Source organism: Phoca vitulina, unplaced genomic scaffold (genome assembly GCF_004348235.1).
Source record: "Phoca vitulina isolate PV1807 unplaced genomic scaffold, GSC_HSeal_1.0 scaffold24, whole genome shotgun sequence".
NCBI classification, from domain to species: Eukaryota; Metazoa; Chordata; class Mammalia; order Carnivora; family Phocidae; genus Phoca; species Phoca vitulina.
The window spans coordinates 27,606,928-27,624,039 of record NW_022589727.1 but is presented as its reverse complement, the minus strand read 5'-3'; the positions used below and the strand labels follow the sequence as shown (position 1 = coordinate 27,624,039).

The following is a 17,112-nucleotide window of genomic DNA, read 5'->3' as shown; positions in this document are numbered from 1 at the left end:
GCTCAGAGCCGAAACGGGGCTCAATCCCATGACCCCAAGACCATGACCTGAGCCAAAATCAAGAGTCAGACGCTTAACTGCCCCATTAAATATGCCATATTAAATAGAACTTATTGTTTTGGAAGAATCCCAATGATGTATATTTATACACTGGGGAGTAGGCAAGAGTCAAGGAAGTGCTCTTGCCATTGGCATAGATCAGAAGCAAAGCCAACCTCTGAGGGTTCTCTGGCTTCTGATAAATGTATGAAACATCATTTGCTTCTCTTCTGCTCCTCTCAAGAGCCAGAAGCTCTGAGGAGTGACTCCCAAAGAAACAAAAGAATGAAGGAAAGAGGAAAGAAAGGAAAGAAACAAAAGAAAGAGAAAGAAAGAGGGAGGGAGGGAAGGAAGGAAGTTACTTTATATTTCTATGTGGTTCTCTTGGCCAAAAAGATAAAAGAGTTACCAAATTACTTCTCTTTGCCTTTCTGTACATTCCATGGAGAGAAGAGTTTTTCTTACTTCGTTTTCCAAATAGTGGGAGAGAGAATGGTGGACAAATTTACCTGATAGTCTATTAAGGTAAAATTTCAGAATCAAAGTAATTTGGAAAAAAGGGCTCTTAAAAATACTCATTTAATAGTCGAAGAAATAGAGGCTCTGAGAGGTTGATTTGCCTGAAGACATATAGTTAGCGGTGGAACCAAGAGAAGAGTCGAGATTTAGGATCCTGGTTCTGTGCACTTGGTAGTAATCCAGGAGTGAGAGAACATTCCTTCTTTCATTTATCTTTTCTTCCATTCAGGTTTTATTGGGCATTCACACGAGCCAGGTGCTAACTTAGGGCAAGTAGGATATGGTTCTGCCCCAAAGTAATTCACAGACTGATCAGAGTTGTTTTTATTTTTCGGAGAAGGATACTGAGGGGAGAAAAATGGGAGGGGGCGGGGAGCTGGTATAAATGCAAAGTGCAGATGGGGCATGCTGATTAAGGGCAGGACAAAAGAAGAACATTTATCTTAGCCTGGGATTCAGGAAAGATCAGGGCTTAACTTGAAGGGTGAGTAGGGCATGATAGGTTACATGAAATGTGCAGAGGGAAGGATATTGAAATTGATTTGAAGACCAACCAGGGGAGCCCTGAAAGGATTTTAGACCAGCCTTAGCCTGAGTACACACCCTCATCCCTCTGCCTGGGTTACCTCTAACTGCATGTCTTGTTCCAGACTCTCTCCTCGAATATGTCTTAAAATATTGCTGCATTTTAAATATTATGCTTACTAGAATCTGTGAGTAGATGCTTCTCTTTCCCTTCCGACTGGGAGAGCCCTAGGGTTAGGAACAGCCCAGCTCATTCATCCTGGTGTCTCGGGGAGGTGTCTGGCATAGTGCTTTGCACCGAAAAGATTCTCACTGAAAGTTTATTGAACTTAGTCAAACATTCTCATCTGCATTTTTGGACTCATGTGGATACATTACTGAGTATGAATTCATGTTATCTTCCTAAAATTCAAGTCATTAAGAACACTTTAATACTATTAACTTAGAATATTAAGTTATTTTATGTTATTATCCTGGAGTAGTGTCAAATGCTTCCAGGGTTTTTCTCTGAATAACGCCATTTGTAGTTGTTAGAGGTGCTGTTTTTATTGTTCGCCCGGGGAACTACCGTGCTTCAAAGAGTGCTGGCAAACAGGGTAGTTTATTTCTAATACTGGCCTTCTCTAATCAACTTATAGATGTTTAGTTGGGTAAATGGATGAGGTTAGGGAAGTGAGAGGTGGGTAAATGGAGAACAAAATAGATTTGAATGTTTTTTAAAAATCACAAATCTCTTAATTCAGAAATCCAGGCCCTTCTCTGCACACCCATTTACCAAATCCAGCTGAGCTCCTCCCGTTGTCAAGCTTGCATGCCATTTTGAGATGAGCCACCAAGGACATGCAGTAAGGGATATGGAGCCTAGCTACCTTTTTAAAAAGTATTTTTAATATCTCCTTTGCCCAAGCTCCCTGAGTGTTTCACTTTTCTTGACCCATGTTAGACTTTGGCTAAGTCTGGAACATTCTCCGTGGCTCCCTAATTTTAACTACATTAGTTGGTTGCAATTGATAGATCTGTGGCCTCATTTCTACAAAGAGCACACCCAGCATCGTCAGGACTTGACATGCCAACATATGTATTTAACTATTGCCATGGAAGGGTATGATGTATGACTGTGTAATATTTCTAATAAATATATTTTGTTTTGGTCTGATTGTGAAAAAAAAAATTTTTTTTCCAAATTTCTCCATGATTGAATAAGTGACTTTGATTCTTTTTCAAAATAAAACCTCCTGACAGCAGAAGCCACTTTGATTATTCAACCCTATAGAGTAGTTATCATTTTTTTAAATTCTATTCAGGGGAATAAAATGATCTGAAAATATTGCCACAGATCCCTTAGCTAAGAATTGCAAATCATTTTCTTTTCAGAATATCACATTGACTTTGAGTATGGATTACTATAACATTATATACTAACATTTTATAAAACGCAAATTTTTTTTCCCCCAAAACAGAAAAAAAAAAAAAAAACCTCATTAGAAGAACTCATGCTTTTCTTACACACAAATTTACGGCTCTTGACCATTGACCCCGAATCATTTGAGAAATATTAATGAAAAAGTTGTTGCAATTGGCTTTAGGGCTAGTCCACATTTTAGATACTCCAGTTTTAAGGCAGCAAAAATATTTTCTGCTGAGAAAAAAAAATTATCTAGAGCCCTCTAAAAATGAATTCTTGAACAATCTGGAAGTCTCTCGGATGAAAACTTTGGGAATTATGTGTAGTAGCATTGTTGGCTGCCAGCTTTGTGGCAGTTTTTCATCTCATATTAAGAAGGGAATTTCCAGTAGATTAACATGGTCCTGAAACGCATTTAAGAAGGCCAAATGTACTCAGGCTGTGAAGAAAGGGGATTAAAAAAAAAAACTACTGGTGAATGAGAAGGAATTTATTTCATGCTCAATGGAGTTTGGCCTCATGAAGTCTTTAGCTACTGGCTAAATACGCGCCTGGAGAAATGATTCCATTGTGGGTCCTGAGTGAGGGAAAAACACAGATTAGTATTACAGTAATCACTGACTTCAGTAAATAATATCTCTCAACAAAAGTGTATAGTCTGATTTACTAAGCGCACGGCCAGGCAGTGGGAAAACTGTGCCACATATGTATCCTGATGGAGCCCTCATTCTGCCTTTGATTTTTATGCATAAAATCAAACGTTTGTTCTTGCTGGGTTCTTGATCCTGATCCTTTCTTACCCTTTGATTTCCTATCCCTCCTCCAACTTGAAGCTCCCTTTATTGAAATATTTCAGGGGTCTTTGAAATGATTCAGCAACCTGAGGGGCTTTTTTTAAAAAAATTATTTTTAACACATGCTTTTTTTCTGGTGTGCCTTTCTACCTTTCTTTCATCTTCTAACAGATATGGTCCATATGCAACAGGGAATTGTGATTATTCTATAACTGTGAAGTGAGAGTAAATGTATTATGTAAGGAAGAATGTTTAGTGAATAGTTTTTTTCAAACACTGGCTTATCTGAGAAGAAAGATTCGGTTTTAGTGAAAGACAACCAGGATATTTTTATGACATTAGCTATTTAAAGGTTTTCCTACTCAGCCATGCTAATGAAGGAATTTATTTTTCTTTTTATTAAAAGTATATTTAAGATACCAGCAAGGTAAGGAAATATAGAAGTTCTTTAAAGCCTATCTAGTACAAAGATCTACCTGATGCTGATTACTATAATTGAGATATTATTCAACCAAATTATGTTAGGTTTATGTTGAGTTTTGAGCTTCTTTTTCTCAGTGACTCAGGGTAGAGACTTCTGAGTACAGAGAGCAGGCGCCTTCACCACTCCCAGTTGCCCCCAGTAACTCAAGACCACCGAGGTTCTCCAGAGTGGGAAGGACCCCTGGGCAGGAAGCGGGGAGTTGCCTTGATGGGGAGCAACTGCAGGGGGAGAGTAAAGAAGAAGTGGGAACATTTGTTGGGTTACCATGTAAAGTATTTGTTGAAAGTGAAATGCTTTGCTAAATCAATTCCCGTGACCTTGGTTTCTTTTTCTTGCTTGACTAATCTGTGCAAAGGGAATGGATAGAGTTGGTTGTACTAAAATTTAAATACATACATGTGCTAGAGAGCCAGAAAAACATCATTTTAGCTATAGGGATAAAACACCAAAGTTTAAACCCATACTGTATTTTAAATGATTGGCTCATAAGACACATTCGAACCAGGTTACTAGAATAGTGTGATCCCAAAAGATGGAGAAAATTAGTATTTACCTCAGTACCAAACAGAATAAATATCAGCTCCTCTTGCCATCTAAGTACCACTCCCAAGAATTACATGTCACTTTAGGAACTAGATTGGTATAGAAAATATAAGTGTCTAACTACTGATTGATAAAAATAATCCTTTAGGGAAATACATAATTACACATAATGATTCATCTCTCTCTTCATAAAGCCTTTTTAATTAAAAAAGAAGTCCCTTTAAAGGAATATGATAAAAGTAACCAACTTTAAGTTCAAAGTGAAAATATATATAATATATTAAATATTGTATATGATGTTAAGTGTGCTGTGTTTCACAGTTAGGAATAATGCTCTAGAACACAAATATTCAATAACTATTTTCTATTGAGAGGCTAAGGGTCATTCTCCTAGGATAGAACACTACTAATAGGTGGTTCTATTTTATGTGGAAAGTGTTTGGAAAACTACCTAAAATGTTGTTTTTTAAATAGATACATAGGAAGTTTTTTTAAATGCAGTAAAATAACATTACACAAATAATCATTTTTATTTTGTAATTTCAATTATTAAAATATTTGTAATGGAAAAGATCATTGAAAACATTAAACAGTACCTAAAAAATAAAAATTGACATGAATTCCTTCTATATTACTAAGATTACATTGTGCTTTTTCAGATTTCACTGGAAAAGAAATATTGCAGAGATACTATTGACTCTATGTTCTTTATAAAGAAAAGATTATCTTCTGTGATCTTAGAAGATCAAATTCGAGTCAATTAGAGAAACCCCACTTAGCTAAGACCCCCCCACCTTTCAATGCTCTCTCTCAGTCCACAATGTCCATTTAGGTAGAATCCTTCTCCAGTGTCATGTACACCATCATTTCTAGATTTTATGGAACCGTCACAGCTATTATCTTCTTTTACCAAGATAAAGCCAAGTTCTAAAGAACCTAAAGGAGTTATGCTTCTCACAGTCATCCAAAAATTGTTTTCTGAATAGTTTGGACCGGTTGCTTAAAGATAAAAATCACTCGAGACAAAAAGGAATGTACAAAGGCAAAGATTAATACTGAATTGAAGAGAATTTTGAAACCTAGATTATTGTGTTCTAAAGTTTTATTCACCAACAAAAACAGGCAGTAAAGAAAGAGGAGAGGGAGGAAAAAAATCCTAATTATAGGAAAGACCTTGTGAGTCCTAGCAGGAGCAACTGGAACAAAGCGAGCAGAGAATGGATGCCTTTCTTTTAAGTGAAAGGTGTTTGAATTTCATTGGCAGATACATGCATTGGATCATTTGAAACTTGTCTTAAAACCTATGTTCCCAACATTTTTTTTTATTTTAAAGATTTTTATTTATTTATTTGAGAGAGAGAGCATGAGTGGGGTGAGGAGCAGAAGGAGAGGGAGAAACAGGCTCCCCACTGAGCAGGGAGCCTGATGCGGAGCTCGATCCCAGGACCCTGAGATCATGACCTGAGCCGAAGTCAGACCTTAACCAACTGAGCCACCCAGGTGCCACCCACAACATTTTATTATGAAGATTTTTCAATCAGAAAAGTGGAAAGAATTGTACAATGAACATCTCTCCTCCCAACCCTACAATGAACATTTTATTCTTCCTCTATCACCTATGTATCCATGTTCCATCGCTATCCATCAACCTGGCTTATTTTTTGATGCATTTCAAAGTGAGTTTAGACATCAGTGTGCTTTGCTTCTAAACTTTTAAGCATTTATGTATTTATTTATAATTCTTTTTTGTTTTCGAGTTAAGATGCACATACAGTGAAATACTCAAATCTACCCAAATTGTAGACTTGTGCCTTCTATGATTTTTCATAACAGCACGTCAGTGTAATCCAAACCTTCATTGAGCCATAGAATGTAACATCACCCCAAAAAGTCCCCTTGTGTCCCCTCACAGGCAATCCCCACCCCCTGAAACCATTGTTCTGAGTATTTCCTGGTAGATGGGTTTTGCTTGTCCTAGAGTTTCATAGACATGAAACCGCTATATGAGCTGCTTCTGTGTAAGACGCCCTTCACTCAGCGCATAGACTTAAAAATCTTTTTGATTCACCTGCAAAGGGAGATTCTCTTGATTCCAAGTGGCTGAGCTGATCTGGTGAATCCTGACTTTCAGGGCTGTTTCCTGCCATCCTCAATCTTGCCAGCAACGCACACATCAGCACCAACGCGACCTGTGGGGAGCAAGGGCCCGAGATGTCCTGCAAGCTTGTGGAGCACGTGCCTGGTCGCCCCGTGCGCAATGCCCAGTGCCGGATCTGTGATGCCAACAGCGCCAACCCCAAAGGCAAGTGTTGCTCCCATTCCAAAGGACCCTTGGGAATTGATACTTCTTGAAATGATGACTAAAGACTTCTATTAGGAGTCATGAAGTTTGTGTTCACCTTCCCTGCTCTTCATTGCCACTAGCCTTGCAGTTGGGAAGTCAAAAACTTGAAACCAAGAGCTAAGAGAAACCCATGTATGTTTTCTTTTCACAGAACGCCATCCAATATCAAATGCAATCGATGGGACCAATAACTGGTGGCAAAGTCCCAGTATTCAAAACGGGAGAGAATATCACTGGGTCACAATCACTCTGGACCTAAGACAGGTAGGTCAGGCCAGAACCATTGAAGAATGTCTCTGGGTTGCTGAATTGTACACTCTTGTGATGACCTTCAGGAAAGTCTGGCTTGTTTCTAAACATGTTTCCATTCTGTTCAGACTGTTTTTCCACCAGGTAAATTCAAGTGATGCACAGAAGTAGTCCATGGTATCAGTTCTTGTCACATTTATCATTCCCAGGTATCTGTGAGGAGATGAGTGGCATTGTTTGCATGTGGTTTGATGTTCTGGGAAGCTGTCAGCAGAGCATGCTCAGCGGTTCAGGATTCTCTGTCAGGCTGTGTGTCACATGTCGTCAGATACCCCAGGGGAGGGGGACCACACACGAAATTCCTTTTGAGGTTATTGTCTTGCTGTTATCACTGTACAAAGTTATTGCAGAAGGGTTGTATATAGGTAATAAGGCTAGGAAATAAAGGGATAACGTCAAGCCTGTTGGCCATGCTTCTGCCCTGTCGTGGCGTCTGTGAGGCCAAGAATAAAGCTGGAATGTTCCAGTACTTCTGTGAGCAAGCCTTCAGTAGCAGCTGGCAAAGGCAAGGTATAACTGGCTCCAGCCATACCGGTATCCTCTTGCTTTGCTTCCAGATCACATAGGAGAATGGAGAAAAATATGATCTGGGTCCCCATGGTCCCAATACTTCTGGGAAAGGGAAGTAAAAGGAAAGAAATCTGAGTGGATGGAATGAAAAGAGAGGTGGCAGGTATTTGGGAGCTATTGTCAACATTTCTCATTTGAGTTCTCCAGAAAAGCCATTGCATGACCTTCTTATTTATTTCCATTCAATTTCTCTTACATTCGAACTCATCAATATGCTAAATATAAGCTTAAAGAGACAAATAGTTGAAATATGCCCTGTAGGATTGAAATAGGAATTGTGGAAATTTAATGGCAAATAATTAAAATTCTTTGGATAAGCGATAGTTTTAAAAATGTGAAGGATTTTAAGTAGAAGAAAGAGCAATACTGTGTATATTCACATAAAAGAAACTTTGGATCTCTAATAATAACAGTAAACCAGGTAGCAGAATGCGAAGCTCAGGAGATTTTTCCCCATGTTTAGGTTCATAGTATTTATTTAAGTAAAATAACATTTTTCAATGTTTTCAGCCATATGTCTTGACGTAATAGGTCATATCTTCATATTTTTAAATCTCCCTAAAGAAAAAGAGAAAAGGGGGCGCCTGGGTGGCTCAGTCGTTGAGCATCTGCCTTCGCTCGGGTCGTGATCCCAGGATCCTGGGATCAAGCCCCGCATTGGGCTCCCTGCTCAGTGGGAGGCCTGCTTCTCCCTCTCCCACTCCCCCTGCTTGTGTTCCCTCTCTCACTGTGTCTCTCTCTGTCAAATAAATAAATAAAATCTTAAAAAAAAAAAAAAAGAAAAAGAGAAAAGAGCCCCCCTTTTGGCCTGGCCTTTGTTTTTATTTCAATGGTGAGAATGTGTCTGCTGGAGATTTTGGTTTTCCCATCACTTTTTCTATTTATTTTCTTTTTTTAAGGGAAAAAAATATAGCCATTTTCACTATCAGGAATGTGGTATTATATGAGTTTAGAGCCAAACTACCAGCTGGACATTTTCCATATAGATTTCAGATTCATGTTAGGCTACCATTTATCTTGCAGTGTGTCACGTTTGACTTCACTCTGAAGGGAAAGAACTCTTTTGCTTTAGGTTGAGTTGAGCCAGCTTGAGGAGTTCCAGGGGCATGTCAGTTTTAGGTCTTTAAGGCATATTTCAAAAGTAGGCATGTAATGCATAGTTAAAGACCTCTAGCATTTTTAGATATGCTTCCAAATTAAGATAATATAAACTAATTTGTAGTCCGAAATGTCTTTACTTTTTATATGGTGTAAAATTTTTGTCATGCTTTCAGTTTCTAAAAAAAGTGCATTATGCTTATATCTGAGCAAATCTCTCAGATTTGTTTATTTATTGAGGCTTTCTATTATGGACATTTTTTAATATGTAGAAAGCAAATTCCAGTGGGCATGCATATACCCACCCCTGAGATTCAGAGATTGTTAAGCATTTTGCAATGTTGGTTTCATCTTCCCAAAGTTTCCAGGTGAATGGCAGTCATTGTGATATTGTACCAATACAGTATGTTTTGTATCTTCAAAAAATAGAGATTTGTCCTGAATAGGTGCCATGCCATTAGCAGCCCCGACAAAATTAACAGCAATTTCCTAATAACTATTTCACCATCTGTATCGAATTTTCCCAGTTTATCCACCAATGTCTTCTGTAGCTTTTTTTCTTTTTTAAACCAGGATCCATAAAAACCTGATCGTTAGACTTCTTAAATCTCTCCTAATTTGAATTGCTCTCTACTTTAAGAATATTGACTTTTTAAATAGACTAGGCCACTTGTCTTATAGAATATCCCATGATCTAGATTTGTTGGATTGTTTCACTGTGGTCTTGTTAACATGTTCTTTTATGCACTCTATTTCCTATAACCTAAACTCAGCTCTAAAGACTTCGTTCAATTCCAGTTAAATAATTTTGGCCAGAACACATGATCTGCAATCCTGGCTACTTCTGTTGCTCCCAAGGCTGGTTGTCCCACTAGTGAGGAGGCTAATCCGTTAGGTATCGTCGGTCAATCTCTTCCTTGTAAAGTTATCTCGCCTTTCCCCCCACATTTCACCCTTGTTTCCTGGGTCTTATCGACACTCAGATCTAGAGCTTGGCTACACATTCCGGTGACTTTTTTCCCTTGTCAGAATCTGTGTGTTTCCCTGTCAAGCCAGCCATTATCCAGCTCCTCGTTAATTTCTAGATAATACACTCCCTGAGAGCAGGGACCCCAGCTGTATTCTTCTTCTTCCTCCTCTTCTTCTCTTTCACTTTCCTTGCCAGTTAACATTCACTGGAGCTTGCCTTATTCACTCTTGCACACCCAGGCCTTGGCAGAGTTGAGGCTCTGACTGAATCCATGCTTTGTTCCTAAACATTCCCCTTCGCTTTTTTGTTCACATTCTGATTAAAAGATGATAGTCAGCAAACAAGCCTTTTGACTGCTTTGTTTCACTTCAGTAAAAATGTAAATTCTGTAGTATGGATTTCTAAAGTATAATTGTAGACAGACCTTAGTATCGTCAGGAGTCATAACAACGTCATATTGTAAATGTGTTCATGTAACTTAATAAATATGTCAGCTCCTGAGGTTTTACGACCAAATTACCAGCTTCATTCTGTGTTGGCAAAAGCTAAAGATTTCGATCCCTCTCTTGATTCTCTAGTTGATGACCCTGCTGAAATTCTGCCATTTGTAGCCTCCGTGTTTCGTGTTTGGTTACATGAAAGATAAATTAAAGAAATGAGAAAAAGTGGTGTTATCAGAAAGTCCACAAATGTTGTCTAGTTTGCAGAAGGTTTTAGCAGCGCAGTGTTTGCTTTAGTAACACATTACCAGGGGGATGATTAGATTCATTTTTCACTTCTTTAAAAAAATGCCTGCTATTCATTCTGGCATTGATTCACAAAATTTTTGAATTTATACTGTTAGATATTTAGCAATATCTCACTTTAAAAAATATTGCATGGGAATTAAATGAGTGTGGTATTTTTGTTTTAAGAAAAATAAGACTTAAGAGTCATCCTAACACTTGTAACGCTAACACGTTATGTGGGTAGTCTACGTAACAAACTGCTGCTCACTGTCCCATGAGCTAGGAGCTTGCTGTGCAGCACTACACCCTGGAAGTGAGTGAGGGATCTTTCGTGACAACTTAAAATTTTAAAGAAATCATTCTGAGTGAAGGATAGCATGCACATTTGATGGATCTTGACTTTAGTGATTGTCGCCATTCTTTTAGTCCCTGCTAATTATATGAAAATGTACTCCTTATGATAGAGGTTCTCAATAGAAGAACCTAAGGATTTCCAGTTTGAGGCACAGGACTTTCAAAGTTAAGACACCAGGCAGAATCTTTAATCATTAGGGAAATTTGAAAATCAAAACCACAGGGCGATACCACTTCACACCCATTAACATGGCTATTACTAAAACAAAAACTAAACAAAAAAAACGGCAAATAACAAGGTTGGTAAGGGTATGGAGAAATTGAAATCATTGTGCCTCGCTGGTGGGAACGTAAAATGGTACAGTCCTGTGGAAAGCAGTATGGTGGTTCCTCAAGAAGTTAAACCGAGAGTTTCCACATGATCCAGCAATGCCACTTCTAGCTATATATCCCCCAAAGGAACCAAAAGCAGGAATTCAAGGAGATCTCTGCACACCCATGTTCAGAGCAGCATTATTCACAGTAGCCAAAAGATGGAAGCAACCCGTGTCTGCTAATAGTGAATGGATAGAGTGCCTCGGTGGCTCAGTTGGTTAAGCGACTGTCTTCAGCTCAGGTCATGATCCTGGAGTCCCAGGATCGAGTCCCGCATCGGGCTCCCTGCTCGGCAGGGAGTCTGCTTCTCTCTCTGATGCTCCCCCCTCTCATGCTCTCTCTCTCATACTATCTGTCAAATAAATAAAATCTTTAAAAAAAAATAGTGAATGGATAAACGAAGGATGGTACATAAATAGAATGGAAGATAATCCTGCCTTCAAAAGAAAGCAAATTCTGACACCTGTAACAACACGGACGAACCTTGAAAACATGCTACTTGAAATAAACCAAACACAGAAGGACAAATACTGCATGATTCCACTTACATGAAGTACCTAGAATAGTCCTGTCTAAAGAGACAGAAAGTAGAATGTTGGTTGCCAGGGCTGAGGGGAGGAGGGAACGAGAAGTTCGTGCTTAATGGGGACAGAGCTTCAGTTTGGGAAGATGAAAAAGTTCTTGAGGCAGATGGTGGTGATGCTTGCACAACAGTGTGAATAGACTTAATGCCACTGAACTGCGCACTTAGAATGGCGAAAATGGTCATTTTTGATGTTTATGTACATTTTACCACAATTTTTAAAAGTTGGCTACTGTGACATACATGCTGTTTTATATCAGCCCAGATCCATCCACTCAGGAAAACAGAAGCCACAGCAATTATTTAGAGGGATGGATCTAGCACGAGGAACAGGTTAAATGGTGGTGGAGAACAGGGGAAGGGAGTACCAAGAGAACTCAGGTGGGACACCTGGGTGGCTCAGTCGGTTAAGCATCTGCTTTTGGCTCAGGTCATGATCCCAGGGTCCTGAGATGGAGTCAGGCATTGGGCCCATTGCTCAGCAGGGAGCCTGCTTCTCCCTCTCCCTCTGCTGCTCCCCCTGCTTGTGCTCTCTCACTCTCTCTCTCTCTGACAAAAAAAAAAAAAAATCTTTTAAGAAAAAGAGAACTCAGGGATGCTGACACTGAGGGAGAACCTCGGGACGTGCTGGGTTATTTGCACCCGGAGGCTTGGAGGAGGCTGCCTCATCTCCCTGCCTCCCTCCTCCAGCCTTCCAGCCTCCTGCTAGTGCCTCCACTCAAAGCCCCACAAAGCAGAGTATAGAAAGGTGGGTTTGCAGTTGCTCCTCAACAAGCACAAATACTGTCTTCTCAGTAGGTGATCCCTTTGTCAGTGCGACCATGTAAACACAGAGACGTGCCCTTGAAATCCTGGAACAGAATTGTCTTATACCGCGGTTGGCCAGATCCTGAATATGCTTATAGTAAGCTTTTAGATCAACTTTGGAATGAAGATGCAAAATTTAGAATTTTCAATTTGAAACCATGGACTGCCTTCTGATAACATCGACAGACTAGGTGTGTCCTTAGATCTTGACCGAGAGACCATCTAGGGTGACACCTTGGTGCTGTGACTTTAAGAAGTACAGTGGTGGAGGAAAAGGGGAGGCAGTTCTGTTTATTTATGTATGTATTTATTGTTACTTTTTTATTGTGTGGCGTGGTGGAGATATATAAAGTGTAGTTGGGTGATATGCTTTCATAATTTATAAAGTAGAAGGCCATAGCATTAAGAATGAAGGATGTTCCTAGTCAAGCCCCTGACAAATTCCACACACTAAATAAATGTGAACTCCCTATCCTGTCATATTTATGTCATATATCCACAAATGACTTTGAAGTCCCAAAGATCTTTAGATATCACCAAGGGAAACTTTAACCAAGACCTTGATATAATCTAATTGGAGTTAGCTAGTAAGATTAGGTTAAGGGATGCAATTAAGTAGATGTTGAAAAATAAATTCATAAGTCAATAATTCTATTTTTTTTTTCTGGCTAGGAAAGTAATATGGGCTCATGGTAGAAAAATTAGAAGGATCAGGTAAATGTAAAGAGGTGGCAAAACTTACAATCACTTCACTCCGAAGCAACCATGAAATTATGAGCATATTGCTTTTAGACTTTTGTATGCATTTCTGTGTACTTAATAATGCTGCAATAATGCTATCATGTATTACATATTTATTATGGGTGTTACATCATCAAATCCTCATACGCTATGAGTTTGGTCCTATTATTATCTCCTTTTGACAAATGACAAAACCGAGACTCAGGGAATTCAGGTAACTCGCTCAAGGGTAGGACTCCCTGAGGTTCAAGAGCCTGGGCTCTGTCTGCATCACTGGGCAATCCCATCCCTTCAGCTGAGATTTTTGACGTATATGGTAGTGTCCTGATATTTTATTTAACTTTGTAGCATGAGTGTTTCCAAACATGACTAAAACTCACTATTATATAATTTTTAAAGTTGCAGTAATATTCTTCTACACGGCCTACCCATCACTTGCAAAGAATTTCCATGCCTGACACCTTAGTTGTCTTCTGTTATGGGTAATAACTTGAGCTTTCAGTAAAAAGGGATTGATCTCATATGTGTGCCAATGAAGTAATGCAGTGAATGCATATCAGTTTCAAGGTTCCTACTACAAGTTTGTGTTTAGTTTTATTTTGATTTTCCCATTAAAAAGGAACATTTATCACCTGTATGTGTATGGAATCTATACATATACTTCATATATGAACATGTATATATAATGTGTATGTATAGGACTTACATAGTTGACCTTTGGACAACATGGGGCTTAGGGGTACTTATCACCTATGCAGTTGAAAATTTGTGTATAATTTTTGACCCCCCAAAACTCAACTAACAACGTGCTGTTTACTGGAAGCCTTATAGTCAATTAGCACATATTTTTTTATGTTACATGTATTATATACATATTATATACATGTAAATATATAATATATATATTATATATATAATATAGTTTATGTTACATGTATTATATATACAAACCTCTATATACTGTATTCTTACATCAAATAAGCTAGAGAAAAAGAAAATATTATTAAGAAAATCAAAAGGAAGGAGCACCTGGGTGGCTCAGTCGGTTAAGTGTCTGCCTTCAGCTCAGGTCATGATCCCAGGGTCCTGAGATTGAGCCCCACATCAGGCTCTCTGTTAAGCCGGGAGCCTGCTTCTCCCTCTGCCTCTGCCCGCCACTCCCCCTGCTTGTGCCCTCTCTCCCTGTCAAATAAATAAATAAAATCTTTTTAAAAAACAAAAAGAAAATCATAAGGAAGAGAAAATATATTTACAGTACTGTACTGTATTGCAAAAAAATCCATGTATAAGTGGACCCATGCAAGTCAAACCCATGTTATTTGAGGGTCAACTGTATGTAGTATATAGATTATATACAGTATATATATATAATGTATATATAATGTATGCATGTAATATATAGAATTTAATATTATAGAATTTAGAATAATATAGAATTTAGTAAGATAGTGTTGTAGCATTATATATAGTAGGTATAGAATCTATATATAGCATATTGAATCTATGTATGTGAAAATACAATCTATATATTGTATATTCATATACAATGAACACATATAGGAATCTCTCTCTATATATATACACATATATACACAAGTACATAAGTATAGGCTGTAGACTACACAGCAGTTTTTTCCTCATCCATATGATTTTATCTGCTCTCCCCAGCAATCCTGGAATACAGATGTTCTCCTCTTCAGAGGTAAGCACATTGCAGCACAGGGTGGATGAGTGACTTGCCCAGGGTTCATGGGGCTCAGTGTGCTGAAGCTGGCATTGGAAACCAGCACTTCTGGTTCCTTCCACACTATGCTACACCGTCTCACCTCTCTTGTTCTTGGTCTCTATTGGTGTTGTCCTCTGCATTATGCGGAGACTGGCCGGATCTCTTACAGTTTCCTCCTGATTTAGGATAGTTCACATTCTTCCTAATCCCTCCCCCTGTTCTCTTTACTCACGTTGCTGCTAGGCGGGCCCTTTCCCTGCGGTGACTGGTAGACTTGGGTGCTACCTACCGTGTGCTTTTTGGCCAAGAAGAAGGAAAATGAATCCATGTTTTGTATTCTCCTTTGAAAATGTTGAAACCTGGGCAAACAGTTTCTCTGGGGGTGGTCAGATTTGTGAGTAAAAATTGGTAATGTTCCTTTAGAAGATAAAATATGTTTTGTAAAAAAGGAAATGTTTCTTATGGCACTGAAAATAAAGCTGCCTTTTGAAGCAGTGCTTTATTTTCTGTGTAGGTTTAATTAGGAAGTAGCACTTTGTTGTGGGAACATAATCACAGAAGGGCCTTTGTTTTATACAAAACTTGAGACAATAGCTGCTTGTTTGCTGGGTTTTCTAAAACCTCATTAATTTGGATATCTGCTGTTTTTTCCCTAAAATTTCTGAAAAGTGGACCAGAACAAGATTGAGATTTATTATTGTATCATCCAAATAGAAAGTGTTTGCTAAGCACATTGACAGGGTAAGTAAGAAAAGAATAGGCAGATTTCACAGTCTTAAGACAGAAAATCTTGAAAGATTTTTAGAACAAGAATTGCATGTAAATTGGAGCTTCTCATTATAAGTGAGTCTTGGCTGTTCATTAAAAGAGGTCAGGCAGAGACCCTTCTTGGAAACTGTGGTAGGAATTACTGTTACCGTTTCCTTGTACGTATTCAAAGTGATTCATTCTGTTTCAGTTTTCTGTCACTTTATACTGGTCTCAACCAATTTCAGATATTAAGTTTTGCTTGAATTTGTTTGGCAAAAAGAATAGGTTGGAAGAAATCTTAAGCTGTTCATTGTGATTTGGAAGTAAGCCACGCTAAATTCTTGTCCTTCAGACATTTTTATCTTTTTCGTCCTGTTCTCTGCAAAGCTGCTATTCTCATAGATATGTCTTTCTTTTGTTTTCACACTTTTATCTCATTCTGTTGTTTCATACACAACTTCTCCAGTTATCTATTGCATATCTATTGTGTAAGAAATCACAGCAAACCTCTAAAACAACAGCATTCATTTTATATCTATCCCGGTTTCGATGGGCCAGAATTTCAGGAGGGGTTTGATTGAGTGATGCCTAAGGTTGCAGTCCATGGGGGTTGGAGGTGGGGCAGCCAGGGAAGGAATCCCGGGTAGCTAGGGAGGGTGCTGGGTAGCTGGGGAAGGAAGTCTGGGCAGCTAAGGAGGGTGCTGGGCAGTTGGGTAGGGGGCATCTGGGCAGCTGGGGAGAGGGTACTGAGGCAGCCAGGGGCTGGCCTTATCATGTGGCCTCAAGAATTCTCTGGATGGTCTCTCCACGTGGGCTGGTGTGGGCTTCCTCATAGCATGGCAGCCTTAAGGCAGAGTGCCTATATGGCAGTTCAAAGCTCCAGCACAGGTGTTCCAGAGGAAGTGGCAGAAGCTATGTCCCCATGTAGACCTGGCCTCCGAGTCATGCAGCATCGCTTCCCTGTGCTCTATGGGTCACTGAGTCACTGAGGTCAGCAGTGATTCAAGTAAAGGAAACGGGAAGCAACTGTGGCCTGTCAGGAGGGGAGGGGTAAACAATTGGACACCTGTTGTAAAATCACTGCCTCATCCTTCTGAAAACGGCTCTCTGAGGGGCTTCTCCTGCCAGCCTCCCGCAGCTTAGCCTTAGGTGCCGCACCTTTATCTTTAGGAATCCTGAAGAGCTAGAGGATCAAATGGGGATACAAATATTGTACCTTAAATTGTCCGATGTTCGTGACATGTGAGCTGAATAAATTCAAATAACTGAGGCCAGGCTTCAAGAACTATGTGGAGTTTTGTTTCTTGGCAAGATTTACTTTTAAGCTTTAAATGATAAAGCTTACTATCAATAGTTTGCCCAACAGTCAAGCATAAACATTTTTCCAGTTAGCATAGTTTCGTGTTCCATCCCCCTTCCCCTTTTTCTGTTTTGAATGTCAGAGTACC

The 17,112-nt window shown here is 39.1% G+C and overlaps 1 protein-coding gene across 4 annotated transcripts in view; it reads left to right on the top strand.

The window, feature by feature from the left end:
- LAMA1 (laminin subunit alpha 1) overlaps positions 1–17,112 on the top strand; it is a 161,537-nt gene that overhangs the window by 22,513 nt on the left and 121,912 nt on the right. For all 4 annotated transcript variants that reach the window (XM_032421153.1, XM_032421152.1, XM_032421154.1 and 1 more), the window contains exons 2-3: positions 6,441–6,611; positions 6,805–6,917. In XM_032421153.1, the coding sequence (XP_032277044.1) occupies positions 6,441–6,611; positions 6,805–6,917 (284 nt within the window). The remainder of the gene's footprint in view (positions 1–6,440; positions 6,612–6,804; positions 6,918–17,112) is intronic.